General features: G+C 50.4%; 1 protein-coding gene across 1 annotated transcript in view; it reads left to right on the top strand.

Annotated features, from left to right (window-relative positions):
- Nucleotides 1–582: 582 nt before the first annotated feature.
- The window catches only part of rcan3 (regulator of calcineurin 3), a 39272-nt gene continuing 24151 nt past the window's right edge, over nucleotides 583–15703 (top strand). The window contains exon 1 of the mRNA XM_076978792.1: nucleotides 583–895. Coding sequence (XP_076834907.1) covers nucleotides 809–895 — 87 coding nt within the window. The 5' untranslated portion in view covers nucleotides 583–808. The remainder of the gene's footprint in view (nucleotides 896–15703) is intronic.

Below are 15703 nucleotides of genomic sequence, written 5' to 3' on the forward strand. Positions count from 1 at the left end.
CTCCACCCATCTGAAGACAATTCCTCCACCTGAAGATAATACATCCACCCTCCTAAAGGTAATATCTCCACTCTTTTGAGGATAATACCTGTACCCTTCTAAAGAGTATCTTCCACTCTTCTGAAGCCAATAGTTCTACTGTTCCAAAGATGTCCACTCTTCTAATGGCCTGGTCATGGTCTGGTGGTTAGGGAGCTGGTCTTGTGACGTGTTTTCCATGTTAGTTTTATGTTTGTGGAGTGAATTTTAGGCTAACCTAATCTCACAAATTTGCTAAATGGAATTATTCGATATTCTGAGAAACAGCAATTTAGCCTAAACTGATTCTTTAGTATAATCCCTGCAATTTCGTTGTTGCATGGAACCCGAAAATTACAGATGTCTGATTGTCAGATTTGTCTAAAGAATCTGTACGAGGCAGCTTGGCTGTTTATCAGACAAATGTGACAGATAATTACAGCTATGATTTTACTTTTCATCACAGGCGCGCGCTCTATGGTTGCTCTAAGGTTGCTATAGGCCCGCGTGCACCGGGGTGCTGACGTCAGTACCGTGGCAGCGCGCGCTGGTTGGTGCGGAGAGACCTGACCGCCTCCTGCGTGCAGGAGAGAGACACCGAGAAACAGGCAGCGTCCGTCTATAGCGCGTCTCAGGTGAACTCACTGCACCTAGCAGCACACACGAGCGCGAGGGAGCAGCGGTGTTTACCGGAGTACCGTGGACTCCACCGAGACGGACAGCGCGAGCGCCACGCAGCTACAACACAAGACTCCCCGTTTATCTTATTCCCCGAGTCGCTCTAAGGGGAATGCCATCGATAAACATGAAACTGGAGATGGTAACACTCATCGCCTGTGATGTAGACACGGAGGTGTTCACGTCCGACAAGATGCAGGTACTGCTGGTTCAAACCCAAAACTACACTCGCTCCTGCGTGTTCTGTTCACCATCCCTCCCTCTATGCATGCGCATTTGTGCCGCGCGAGAGGAGTGCGGTTGTGCACGCTCGAGCTTGACGTTCCCGACGTTTTACGCAGCCCGGTTTGCTCTTTTCCTCCCCTGCGGTTTTTTCTCAATGAAGCTGCAGTTATACATTAACATTCACCCGCGTGCGCACGGATGGCGTCAATGCACTCAAGTGTCTGACGCACGCGCTCGGGTCGAGTGCAGGACGGGGTCGGTCCGATTTGAGCTCGCCAGTACCAGGATACTGGAGTACTGAAGCTCGCCACTACCAGTACTGCTACAATGCGCCGCAAGGTTCCGTCCTCTCATTTTCAAAGGGTCGCAAGTTTCATGCAGTGGAAAAGTAGCGATCAGAGGTCCGTTTAGACGCACCGGCGAATCACCCTCTCACTCTCACCCTCTTACTCTCTCACTCTCACCCTCACCCTCTTACTCTCTCACTCTCACCCTCACCCATTCACGTTTCCCCCTGTAGGTGTTCGAGATAGGTGCAGGTATCTGAGCAGAGTGAGTGTGAGTGTTGGGTGTATTAGCCAGTATGCAGATGGGTACCCGGCAGGTTTGCCAGTAGGACTCTGCCCACTGCTGCAGGGTGGAGACAGGCGTGGGTTCTGTGGTGGAGACAGGCGTGGGTTCTGTGGTGGAGACAGGCGTGGGTTCTGTGGTGGAGACAGGCGTGGGTTCTGTGGTGGAGACAGGCGTGGGTTCTGTGGTGGAGACAGGCGTGGGTTCTGTGGTGGAGACAGGCGTGGGTTCTGTGGTGGACACAGGCGTGGGTTCTGTGGTGGAGACAGGTGTGGGTTCTGTGGTGGAGACAGGTGTGGGTTCTGTGGTGGAGACAGGTGTGGGTTCTGTGGTGGAGACAGGCGTGGGTTCTGTGGTGGAGACAGGCGTGGGTTCTGTGGTGGAGACAGGCGTGGGTTCTGTGGTGGAGACAGGCGTGGGTTCTGTGATGGAGACAGGCGTGGGTTCTGTGGTGGAGACAGGCGTGGGTTCTGTGGTGGAGACAGGCGTGGGTTCTGTGGTGGAGACAGGTGTGGGTTCTGTGGTGGAGACAGGCGTGGGTTCTGTGGTGGAGACAGGCGTGGGTTCTGTGGTGGAGACAGGCGTGGGTTCTGTGGTGGAGACAGGCGTGGGTTCTGTATGGGGACAGGCGTGGGTTCTGTGGGAGACGCAGGCTTTATTTCTGGTGGCAAGCGGACAAAGCATCATCTTACAGCTCAGTGTACACATATGTGTCACTCTCATCACACACAAACACTCCCTTCAATCCTGTTTCTCATACACAAAGATATACTCTCTCCCCTTCTCTCTCTCTCTCTCTCTCTCTCTCTCTCTCTCTCTCTCTCTCTCACACACACACACACACACACTTTTTCAGGTCAGTGTTTCAGGCAGAGCACCGTCAGGTCCTGGTTCAGACTGCAGACCTCTTCCTCTATGGCACCACACTGTCTCCAGCAGTCATTGGGGCAGTCATGGCCTGGCGGTGACCGGAGGGTCGTGGGTTCGATTCCCAGACAGGCCATGACTGAGGTGCCCTTGAGCAAGGCACCTAACCCCAACTGCTCCCCGGGCGCCGGGCTAGGGCTGCCCACCGCTCTGGGCACGTGTGATCCACAGCCCCCTAGTAATCACTAGTGTGTATGTGTGTTCTGACTGCACAGATGGGTTAAAAGTGGAGGACAAATTTCGATTGGGGTGTAAAAAATCACAATTGACAAAAATATGTTAAATAAATAAAATAAATAATAAAGCAGCAGACCCAGGCCACCACCTGCTCCACCCACACCTCCACCTCCTGCTCCACCCACACCTCCACCCCTGTGGCATTCATCCCGTGTCCCAGCCCCTCTTAACTCTGGTATTAACTCTTAACTCAAGTATCTAAAGTCAACCACTCCATGTGGAGAAAAGCACATCCATCAGCTGGGGTGATCTGGTGTGAGATCTGGGGTGATCTGGGGTGAGACACACCACGGCAGGCTCCACCTGTCACTACACCTGGCAGGGGAGAAGGTGTTTCCACAAGGCTGACCAGTGAAGCTGAACTATTAGCCCTAATCACACACACAGCAGCTCCCCGGTGTGCTGTTAAACCTTGTTTGTGCCGTTGCTGTTTGGATGGTCATTATTTTTGTTTTTGTTGTTTTAGTGACTGGTCAGGGGTGGCCAAGAAGGGTGGATACAGGAAGACAGACTGGCAGGAGGAGAGAGGAGAGACAGGAGAGAGGAGAGAGAGGAGAGACAGGAGAGAGAGGAGAGACAGGAGAGAGGAGAGAGAGGAGAGACAGGAGAGACAGGAGAGAGGAGAGAGAGGAGAGAAGAGAGAGAGGAGAGACAGGAGAGAGAGGAGAGACAGGAGAGAGAGGAGAGACAGGAGAGACAGGAGAGAGAGGAGAGACAGGTTTTGCTCATGTTAGCCCTCATTGACTCTCTGTTATTTTATTCGGTTCTTCAGTTCCAAGAGTGCAGAAGGAACAGACAGAAGCTTATAGAGGAGAAGAATGGTGGACAAAGATGTGTGTGTGCGTGTGTGTGCGTGTGTGTGCGTGTGTGTGTGTGTGTGTGTGTGTGTGTGTGTGTGTGTGTGCGCGCGTGTCTGTGTGTGTCTGTGTCTGTATGTGTGTTCTGTTCTGGTTTGTGGATCCAAGGTTTTATGAAGCGGTGTGTGACTGACCTGGACTCGCTACACACACCCCTACACCCATTACACCCACCCATACCCCCACTACACCCACCAATACCCCCACTACACCCACCCCTACACCCACTACACCCACCCCTACACCCACTACACCCACCAATACCCCCACTACACCCACCCCTACACCCACTACACCCACCCCTACACCCATTACACCCACCCATACCCCTACTACACCCGCCAATACCCCTACTACACCCACCCATACACTACTACACCCACCCACTACACCCACCCCTACCCCCATTACACCCACCCCTACACCCACCCATACCCCCACTACACCCACTCCTACATCCACTACACCCACCCATACCCCTACTACACCCACCAATACCCCCACTACACCCACCCCTACACCCATTACACCCACCCATACCCCCACTACACCCACCCCTACACCCATTACACCCACCCATACCCCCACTACACCCACCCCTACACCCATTACACCCACCCATACCCCCACTACACCCACCCATACCCCCACTACACCCACCCATACCCCCACTACACCCACCCATACCCCCACTACACCCACCCCTACACCCATTACACCCACCCATACCCCCACTACACCCACCCTTACACCCACTACACCCACCCCTACACCCACTACACCCACCCATACCCCCACTACACCCACCCATACCCCCACTACACCCACCCATACCCCCACTACACCCACCCACTACACCCACCCATACCCCCACTACACCCACCCATACCCCCACTACACCCACCCATACCCCTACTACACCCACCCATACCCCTACTACACCCACCCCTACCCCCACTACACCCACCCCTACCCCCATTACACCCACCCATACCCCCACTACACCCACCCCTACCCCCACTACACCCACCCATACCCCCACTACACCCACCCATACCCCTACTACACCCACCCATACCCCTACTACACCCACCCATACCCCCACTACACCCACCCATACCCCCACTACACCCACCCACTACACCCACCCATACCCCCACTACACCCACCCATACCCCCACTACACCCACCCATACCCCTACTACACCCACCCATACCCCTACTACACCCACCCCTACCCCCACTACACCCACCCCTACCCCCATTACACCCACCCATACCCCCACTACACCCACCCCTACCCCCACTACACCCACCCATACCCCCACTACACCCACCCATACCCCTACTACACCCACCCATACCCCTACTACACCCACCCATACCCCCACTACACCCACCCCTACCCCCATTACACCCACCCATACCCCTACTACACCCACCCATACCCCCACTACACCCACCCCTACCCCCACTACACCCACCCATACCCCCACTACACCCACCCATACCCCTACTACACCCACCCATACCCCTACTACACCCACCCATACCCCCACTACACCCACCCCTACCCCCACTACACCCACCCATACCCCCACTACACCCACCCCTACCCCCACTACACCCACCCATACCCCCATTACACCCACCCATACCCCTACTACACCCACCCATACCCCCACTACACCCACCCCTACCCCCACTACACCCACCCATACCCCCACTACACCCACCCCTACCCCCACTACACCCACCCATACCCCCATTACACCCACCCATACCCCTACTACACCCACCCATACCCCCACTACACCCACCCCTACCCCCACTACACCCACCCATACCCCCACTACACCCACCCATACCCCTACTACACCCACCCATACCCCTACTACACCCACCCATACCCCCACTACACCCACCCCTACCCCCACTACACCCACCCATACCCCCACTACACCCACCCCTACCCCCACTACACCCACCCATACCCCCACTACACCCACCCATACCCCTACTACATCCACCCCTACCCCCACTACACCCACCCATACCCCCACTACACCCACCCCTACACCCATTACACCCACCCATACCCCCACTACACCCACCCATACCCCTACTACACCCACCCCTACCCCTACTACACCCACCCCTACCCCCACTACACCCACCCCTACACCCACTACACCCACCAATACCCCCACTACACCCACCCCTACACCCATTACACCCACCCATACCCCCACTACACTCACCCACTACACCCACCCATACCCCTACTACACCCACCCCTACACCCATTACACCCACCCATACCCCCACTACACCCACCCACTACACCCACCCATACCCCAACTACACCCACCCATACCTGCTTCTCTCTGCATCTCTTTGCTTCAGGGTAATTCTTTCTTTTTTTCTATTTTCTGCTTCTTTATTCTTTACTTCTCCCACGTTTCTGTGTGTGGAGCAGCAGACCTGTACAGACCATTCAGTCATTCAGACCTGTACAGACCATTCAGTCATTCAGACCTGTACAGACCATTCAGTCATACAGACCTGTACAGGCCAGTCAGTAACACAGACATGTGCAGGTGTTGCCTAGCATCCTTCTTTCTCTGTCTCTCGCTCTGTCTGTCTCTTCTCATTCTGTCTGTCTGTCTGTCTGTCTGTCTGTCTCTCTCTCTCTCTCTCTCTCTCTCTCTCTCTCTCTCTCTCTCTCTCTCTCTCTGTCTGGAACCAACATCTGGAAGAATATTTGTAGCCATAGGTGAATGACTGAGTGTGGAGGGAAAAGATGAAGTCATTCGTAACTCAAGCCCAGTAGCAGGAGTCGTGTGACATGCAGAGATGACACCAGTCAGAGCCCGACAGGCCCCCAACGCGCCACGGTGCCCTCACATATCGCCTTACCCAGCACCCCACATCCTCCCAACACCACGGCTTCTGCAGGCTCCACGCTGTCCTGCGGCCCACAACACTACCATGCTCCCACAGCTAGACATGACCAAACACCTGCCATGTCCCGTCCTGCATCAGCTTCAAGTGTCAGCTACACCCTTTAAGAGTTTCATAGTGTTATCTATGAATTTCTAGACCACCAACGCTCTTCATGTAGCTAAATACGAATATTCTCCTAACACTTTTTGTCCAGTAGCACAGGCAGGTTCCCCTGGTCACAAAGCCTTTCATGAAAATTATAGAGTAGAAGAAGCTGGAATGAGGTTGGGTTCAGGAGAATGAGACAGGCTCTGGATGTGTGAGGTTGGGTTCAGGAGAATGAGACAGTCTCTGGATGTGTGAGGTTGGGTTCAGGAGAATGAGACAGGCTCTGGATGTGTGAGGTTGGGTTCAGGAGAATGAGACAGGCTCTGGATGTGTGAGGTTGGGTTGGGTTCAGGAGAATGAGACAGGCTCTGGATGTGTGAGGTTGGGTTCAGGAGAATGAGACAGTCTCTGGATGTGTGTGGTTGGGTTCAGGAGAATGAGACAGTCTCTGGATGTGTGTGGTTGGGTTCAGGAGAATGAGACAGTCTCTGGATGTGTGAGGTTGGGTTCAGGAGAATGAGACAGGCTCTGGATGTGTGAGGTTGGGTTGGGTTCAGGAGAATGAGACAGGCTCTGGATGTGTGTGGTTGGGTTCAGGAGAATGAGACAGGCTCTGGATGTGTGAGGTTGGGTTCAGGAGAATGAGACAGGCTCTGGATGTGTGTGGTTGGGTTCAGGAGAATGAGACAGTCTCTGGATGTGTGAGGTTGGGTTCAGGAGAATGAGACAGTCTCTGGATGTGTGAGGTTGGGTTCAGGAGAATGAGACAGTCTCTGGATGTGTGAGGTTGGGTTCAGGAGAATGAGACAGTCTCTGGATGTATGTGGTTGGGTTCAGGAGAATGAGACAGTCTCTGGATGTGTGAGATTGGGTTCAGGAGAATGAGACAGGCTCTGGATGTGTGTGGTTGGGTTCAGGAGAATGAGACAGGCTCTGGATGTGTGAGGTTGGGTTCAGGAGAATGAGACAGTCTCTGGATGTGTGAGGTTGGGTTCAGGAGAATGAGACAGTCTCTGGATGTGTGTGGTTGGGTTCAGGAGAATGAGACAGGCTCTGGATGTGTGAGGTTGGGTTCAGGAGAATGAGACAGGCTCTGGATGTGTGTGGTTGGGTTCAGGAGAATGAGACAGGCTCTGGATGTGTGAGATTGGGTTCAGGAGAATGAGACAGGCTCTGGATGTGTGTGGTTGGGTTCAGGAGAATGAGACAGGCTCTGGATGTGTGAGGTTGGGTTCAGGAGAATGAGACAGTCTCTGGATGTGTGTGGTTGGGTTCAGGAGAATGAGACAGGCTCTGGATGTGTGAGGTTGGGTTCAGGAGAATGAGACAGGCTCTGGATGTGTGTGGTTGGGTTCAGGAGAATGAGACAGGCTCTGGATGTGTGTGGTTGGGTTCAGGAGAATGAGACAGGCTCTGGATGTGTGAGGTTGGGTTCAGGAGAATGAGACAGTCTCTGGATGTGTGAGGTTGGGTTCAGGAGAATGAGACAGTCTCTGGATGTGTGAGGTTGGGTTCAGGAGAATGAGACAGTCTCTGGATGTGTGAGGTTGGGTTCAGGAGAATGAGACAGTCTCTGGATGTGTGAGGTTGGGTTCAGGAGAATGAGACAGTCTCTGGATGTGTGAGGTTGGGTTCAGGAGATTGAGACAGTCTCTGTATGTGTGAGGTTGGGTTCAGGAGAATGAGACAGGCTCTGGATGTGTGAGGTTGGGTTCAGGAGAATGAGACAGTCTCTGGATGTGTGAGGTTGGGTTCAGGAGAATGAGACAGTCTCTGGATGTGTGAGGTTGGGTTCAGGAGATTGAGACAGTCTCTGTATGTGTGAGGTTGGGTTCAGGAGAATGAGACAGGCTCTGGATGTGTGAGGTTGGGTTCAGGAGAATGAGACAGTCTCTGGATGTGTGAGGTTGGGTTCAGGAGAATGAGACAGTCTCTGGATGTGTGAGGTTGGGTTCAGGAGAATGAGACAGTCTCTGGATGTATGTGGTTGGGTTCAGGAGAATGAGACAGTCTCTGGATGTGTGAGATTGGGTTCAGGAGAATGAGACAGGCTCTGGATGTGTGAGGTTGGGTTCAGGAGAATGAGACAGGCTCTGGATGTGTGAGGTTGGGTTCAGGAGAATGAGACAGTCTCTGGATGTGTGAGGTTGGGTTCAGGAGAATGAGACAGGCTCTGGATGTGTGTGGTTGGGTTCAGGAGAATGAGACAGGCTCTGGATGTGTGAGGTTGGGTTCAGGAGAATGAGACAGGCTCTGGATGTGTGTGGTTGGGTTCAGGAGAATGAGACAGGCTCTGGATGTGTGTGGTTGGGTTCAGGAGAATGAGACAGTCTCTGGATGTGTGAGGTTGGGTTCAGGAGAATGAGACAGTCTCTGGATGTGTGAGGTTGGGTTCAGGAGAATGAGACAGTCTCTGGATGTGTGAGGTTGGGTTCAGGAGAATGAGACAGTCTCTGGATGTGTGAGGTTGGGTTCAGGAGAATGAGACAGTCTCTGGATGTGTGAGGTTGGGTTCAGGAGAATGAGACAGTCTCTGGATGTGTGAGGTTGGGTTCAGGAGAATGAGACAGTCTCTGGATGTGTGTGGTTGGGTTCAGGAGAATGAGACAGGCTCTGGATGTGTGAGGTTGGGTTCAGGAGAATGAGACAGGCTCTGGATGTGTGAGGTTGGGTTCAGGAGAATGAGACAGGCTCTGGATGTGTGTGGTTGGGTTCAGGAGAATGAGACAGGCTCTGGATGTGTGAGGTTGGGTTCAGGAGAATGAGACAGTCTCTGGATGTGTGAGGTTGGGTTCAGGAGAATGAGACAGTCTCTGGATGTGTGAGGTTGGGTTCAGGAGAATGAGACAGGCTCTGGATGTGTGAGATTGGGTTCAGGAGAATGAGACAGGCTCTGGATGTGTGAGGTTGGGTTCAGGAGAATGAGACAGGCTCTGGATGTGTGAGGTTGGGTTCAGGAGAATGAGACAGGCTCTGGATGTGTGAGGTTGGGTTCAGGAGAATGAGACAGGCTCTGGATGTGTGTGGTTGGGTTCAGGAGAATGAGACAGGCTCTGGATGTGTGAGGTTGGGTTCAGGAGAATGAGACAGGCTCTGGATGTGTGTGGTTGGGTTCAGGAGAATGAGACAGGCTCTGGATGTGTGAGGTTGGGTTCAGGAGAATGAGACAGGCTCTGGATGTGTGAGGTTGGGTTCAGGAGAATGAGACAGGCTCTGGATGTGTGTGGTTGGGTTCAGGAGAATGAGACAGTCTCTGGATGTGTGAGGTTGGGTTCAGGAGAATGAGACAGTCTCTGGATGTGTGAGGTTGGGTTCAGGAGAATGAGACAGTCTCTGGATGTGTGAGGTTGGGTTCAGGAGAATGAGACAGTCTCTGGATGTGTGAGGTTGGGTTCAGGAGAATGAGACAGTCTCTGGATGTGTGAGGTTGGGTTCAGGAGATTGAGACAGTCTCTGTATGTGTGAGGTTGGGTTCAGGAGAATGAGACAGGCTCTGGATGTGTGAGGTTGGGTTCAGGAGAATGAGACAGTCTCTGGATGTGTGAGGTTGGGTTCAGGAGAATGAGACAGTCTCTGGATGTGTGAGGTTGGGTTCAGGAGAATGAGACAGGCTCTGGATGTGTGAGGTTGGGTTCAGGAGAATGAGACAGTCTCTGGATGTGTGAGGTGAGAAAGAGCTCACAGTGAAGCTGATTACTCAGTGTCCAACAGACTTCTCACAGCGAGGACGTAGCGTAGCGTGGACGTAGCGTAGCGTGGACGTAGCGTAGCATGGACGTTCTCCTCACCCCAGAGCTCCTCTGAAACAACATCCAGAACTCCGGAGATATGTGATCAGATCTCCGCAACAGGAGCTTCATGATGTGTTTCCAAGGCCGAGAAGATCCTGAGATCACCACGTGTGACGCCAGCCGTCAGCTGGTGGTATGAGGCTGAACTCTGGAGAAGTGGCACGTGATGATTCACACATCATCTGATAGTCTGAAGGATGAATCTGGGTTTGACAGAAACTAAGAGGACCCTACCTGGCAGAATGCACAGTGCGTACAGGACAGTGACTGTTTGGATTTACTGGGCCTGTGTTGGGGTCCTTTAGCTCCAGTGAATGGTAGTGCTGATGAGAAAACCTGGTTCTTTTATATAATGTCTTAAAGCTAATGGGATAACAGTGGTCCATGTTTGCAATGGAACAGCAACCTCTATTTATGTTCCCACAGGCAGTATGTGCCTTAACTTCATTATGAGCTTCATCACTATGAACTGCAATCAATGAATTCACCCACATTTCCATGACAAAACTGTTGTACCAATGGAAACAGTTCTGGAGTGAGAGTTGGATCAACACTGCTTATCTAGGCTGCCGATCTCTAAACAAACCCACTTTGAATAGAACCTTACAAAACACTAAACTGATGTTTAAAGATCATGTGTGTTTGTTGCTCCCAGATCCTGTTCTCACAGGGCTCAGTTTATTTGTCTTAACAGCTATCTGTAGTAAACAAGACGCTGTGTTTCCATATATGTTTGTGCATGTAATGTTTTCCTCACTCAAACTCGTGTCGTAATGCAGCCGAATCCATCACAGCCAACACTAAAAGGCAGAGGACACCCTGAGAGACTCGGAATAGAACCTTTACTGTAGGCCAGAGTGATGTCCAGATGCAGCTAACGCTCTCACTGTGAACTGACGACACTGCTGAGTCCATAGCTGTGACATTCTTTCTCAAGGTGACAGGAAATTAAGACTTCTCTGGTGTTTTATCACCATGGAAACTAAGACTTCCTTTCTCTATTGTTTTATCACCATGGAAACCAAGACTTACTAAATGGTGTTTAATCATCATTGATATTAGACTTTCCTTCTCTGGTGTTTGGCAGTCTTTATGCATTCATGCTTTTGTGTATGAGATAAAGGCTGCAGATCGTTAGCTATTTCAGTGCTATTACAATGCTGGTCCCGTTGTCAACTGATTAAAAAAGTTCTTTTAAAAAAGAGACTGTTCCATTTAACATATAAATTATTTAATTATAGCCATTTCGTCTTGTGTGGTGTTTTTAATCATTTTGTCTTGTGTGGTGTTTTTAATTATTGTGTGGTGTTTTTAATTATTTCGTCTTGTGTGGTGTTTTTAATTATTGTGTGGTGTTTTTAATTATTTCGTCTTGTGTGGTGTTTGGAGGAATGTCCCCAGCTTCTCTCTAGTTCTGGGAGTGCACATGTTGTAAAAGCACATGGTCCCCCGCACCTCCACCTGTCCCCCGCACCTCCACCTGTCCTCCTCACCTCCACCTGTCCCCCGCACCTCCACCTGTCCCCCGCACCTCCACCTGTCCTCCTCACCTCCACCTGTCCCCCGCACCTCCACCTGTCCCCCGCACCTCCACCTGTCCCCCGCACCTCCACCTGTCCTCCTCACCTCCACCTGTCCCCCTCACCTCCACCTGTCCCCCGCACCTCCACCTGTCCCCCACACACAGGAGGGCAAACAGCACTGGCTGTTATGGAGTCCTCTGCTGTTGACTAAGCAGTTAAAGGTACAATATCATTATTTAGGGTTACACAATGTAGGCGCCAGATGCCTATTTTATGCCTAGTTCAGAGTTTGCCCATGTTATGTGTATTTGGTGTTCATGTTTCATATTATAATATAATATTGATAAGATGTTTGATACTGGTTTAAATTTATGCTTAGTATATTTCATGGTTTTTGTGAGAATATACGCAAAAGGATAATGTGGATTTAAAAGTAATTTTGGGAAGTGACGTGGTTGGCCTTTGGTGACACAGGTGGGCTAGGGCAGTGGACAGTGTGGTTAGAGGGACGCGGGAGAAGGAGGGTTGGAGGCTCACGGTTTTTCTGACCGTACGTGGAGCGTACCGTGGATCGTACCGTGGACGTAGTCACACTGTGGAACGATTATAGTGGAAACTTAAAAGGCAAAGTGTTCGTTTGTATTCGTTTTTATTATTATTTTGCATCAATAAAAAATACAAAACGTGACTTTTGTTGAAGATGTCGTTTACTTTTGGATCCTGAAACACGCGTCAGCCACAAAGCTCCGACCTAAAGAATTTTAGTTAGAATACCCTACACACAAGTCCAAACTGATTCATGTTCCTTTTGAAATTCACATTTACTGTGCGTATATTAAAGGTTTACCAAAAAGAAACTGAATATAAAATGCAGCTGGCAAAGAAAAAAATGTTTTTTCTGAGATCTTTTCAGGTGGTGTTAGTATCTGTGTTTGGTCACATGGCCTTGAACATATAATCATTAGGCTTGATACAATTTTAGATCTAGATTTAGATTTGTTTGGTAACTAATGTTTTGATTGTTGAGCACTAATTGTATCATATATATATAGTTATTGTAGTCTTATGCTAAAAAATGGTTTTATAAAAAAATGGATTGTTGGGTTTTTAGTTTGTCAACACTTCTGTTACACAAGTTCTTAGTGTTACTATTATAAAAAGAATTTTAGTCTAGTACATTTTGTGCATTAACACGTTGTTACTCTATGCCTGTATTTGATGTGTGGGTGTGCATTGGCGTAAATGAGAATGTGTAAGACGAAGAACAGTAAAAGGTGGCAGAATGAGAGAGAAACAGAGTGAAAGAGAAACAGAGAGAGAGAGACAGAGAAGGAGTCCCTGCTTGTCTAGTGTACAGTATGTGTTTTGATGTCCTTACCTGTCCAAATCAATAACGTCACACCAAAGCATTGATGTCACTCCTCCCTCTGCACCATTTAATAAATTCTCTTAGAGAGTGTAACTCCAGTGCCCACGGTAACTCAAACAGCCCATAATAGAAGTTGATCCCTTCACCTCTTGGAGTTGGATCTGACTGAAGCAACAGAACTGAGAAGGTATAAGTCTGACAACTCAAATGCAGCACAGACGGACGCAGGCCAGACGGACGCAGGCCAGACGGACCCAGGCCAGACGGACCCAGGCCAGACGGACCCAGGCCAGACGGACCCAGGCCTTCATCCACAACCATATCATCATTACCATATATCATAATGATGTTCAATATAAAATACACAGGAACTTCTACAGCGAGTTTAAGTCCTTACAGCCTATAATGAAGTTTTGTGGAAGTTGAACCCTTGTGGTGCACGATTAAGCAGGACTGGTGCCCTGCAGGGCTAGGGTTAGGGGGTAGGGCTAGGGTTAGGGGGTAGGGCTAGGGTTAGGGGGTAGGGCTAGGGTTAGGGGGCAGGGCTAGGGTTAGGGGGCAGGGCTAGGGTTAGGGGGCAGGGCTAGGGTTAGGGGGTAGGGCTAGGGTTAGAGGGCAGGGCTAGGGTTAGGGGGCAGGGCTAGGGTTAGGGGGCAGGGCTAGGGTTAGGGGGTAGGGCTAGGGTTAGAGGTTAGTTTAGGGGTTGGGGTTAGGGTTACCTAATACTGTATAGTTCAGGTGTTTCACTACATAATACTGTAACTTCACACAGTTCTACACTAACTCCACACGGTTGTACACTAACTTTACACCATTCTACACTAACTCCAAACGGTTGTACACTAGCTTCAAACGGTTGTACAATATCTCCACACAGTTCTAGTGTAACTCCCTTGAGCTCCCAATGCAACAAATTCTAGAACTGCTGTAGCTCCCTGCATGTGCACACACACACACACACACACACTTCTGCTATGTGCTATGCAGTTTTCTTTAACCATGCTAGTCTTCGTCGCCGTCTACCAATATGGGACTCAATAGGAAATAATGATTAGATATTTCATACACTCACGTCTTCACACCACACAGAACCTCCTCACAGAGGGCTCAGGTTCTGATAAACACATCTCATGCTTCTGGACTGCTGTTCAGTTCTGTTTTAGGAATTAACATGGATCTCTTATGCATATTTTTTTATTTGGTTGATGTGAAAATGAACATTTTATTTCTGCCTGTAGGGTGAAAATCCTACACAGTGCTGTGTACTGTAGAAGGGTGTCAGATATTTCCCTGTTTTCATTTTGGATGAGATATAGGTTAACACTGAATTAACCTTTCTGTCATGACTGATACACATACTCAGACTGACATTCTCTCTGTTATGTCTTGGCTCACTGTCATGTCTGGTCTCTGTCATGTCTGGTCTCTCACTGTCATGTCTGGTCTCTCACTGTCATGTCTGGTCTCTCACTGTCATGTCTGGTCTCTCTCTGTCATGTCTGGTCTCTCTCTGTCATGTCTGGTCTCTCTGTGTCATGTCTGGTCTCTCTGTGTCATGTCTGGTCTCTCTGTGTCATGTCTGGTCTCTCTGTCATGTCTGGTCTCTCTCTGTCATGTCTGGTCTCTCTGTCATGTCTGGTCTCTCTCTGTCATGTCTGGTCTCTCTCTGTCATGTCTGGTCTCTCTCTGTCATGTCTGGTCTCTCTGTGTCATGTCTGGTCTCTCTGTGTCATGTCTGGTCTCTCTGTCATGTCTGGTCTCTCTCTGTCATGTCTGGTCTCTCTGTCATGTCTGGTCTCTCTCTGTCATGTCTGGTCTCTCTCTGTCATGTCTGGTCTCTGTCATGTCTGGTCTCTCTGTCATGTCTGGTCTCTGTCATGTCTGGTCTCTGTCATGTCTGGTCTCTCACTGTCATGTCTGGTCTCTCACTGTCATGTCTGGTCTCTCACTGTCATGTCTGGTCTCTCTGTCATGTCTGGTCTCTCTGTGTCATGTCTGGTCTCTGTCATGTCTGGTCTCTGTCATGTCTGGTCTCTGTCATGTCTGGTCTCTCACTGTCATGTCTGGTCTCTCACTGTCATGTCTGGTCTCTCTCTGTCATGTCTGGTCTCTCTGTCATGTCTGGTCTCTCTGTCATTTCTGGTCTCTCACTGTCATGTCTGGTCTCTCTCTGCCATGTCTGGTCTCTGTCATGTCTGGTCTCTCTGTGTCATGTCTGGTCTCTCTGTGTCATGTCTGGTCTCTCTCTGTCATGTCTGGTCTCTCTCTGTCATGTCTGGTCTCTCACTGTCATGTCTGGTCTCTCTGTCATGTCTGGTCTGTCTCTGGTCTTCAGTTGGAATTGAACTACTCAAACGTCCTGCTGTGACCCCCAGATGTTCCAGACATGTTGTTGTTCTAGACTAAACACTAGCTGTCACATACACACATTATGCACACACAGACATTTACCAG

This window comes from Brachyhypopomus gauderio, chromosome 17 (assembly GCF_052324685.1).
Source record: "Brachyhypopomus gauderio isolate BG-103 chromosome 17, BGAUD_0.2, whole genome shotgun sequence".
Classification (NCBI taxonomy): Eukaryota; Metazoa; Chordata; class Actinopteri; order Gymnotiformes; family Hypopomidae; genus Brachyhypopomus; species Brachyhypopomus gauderio.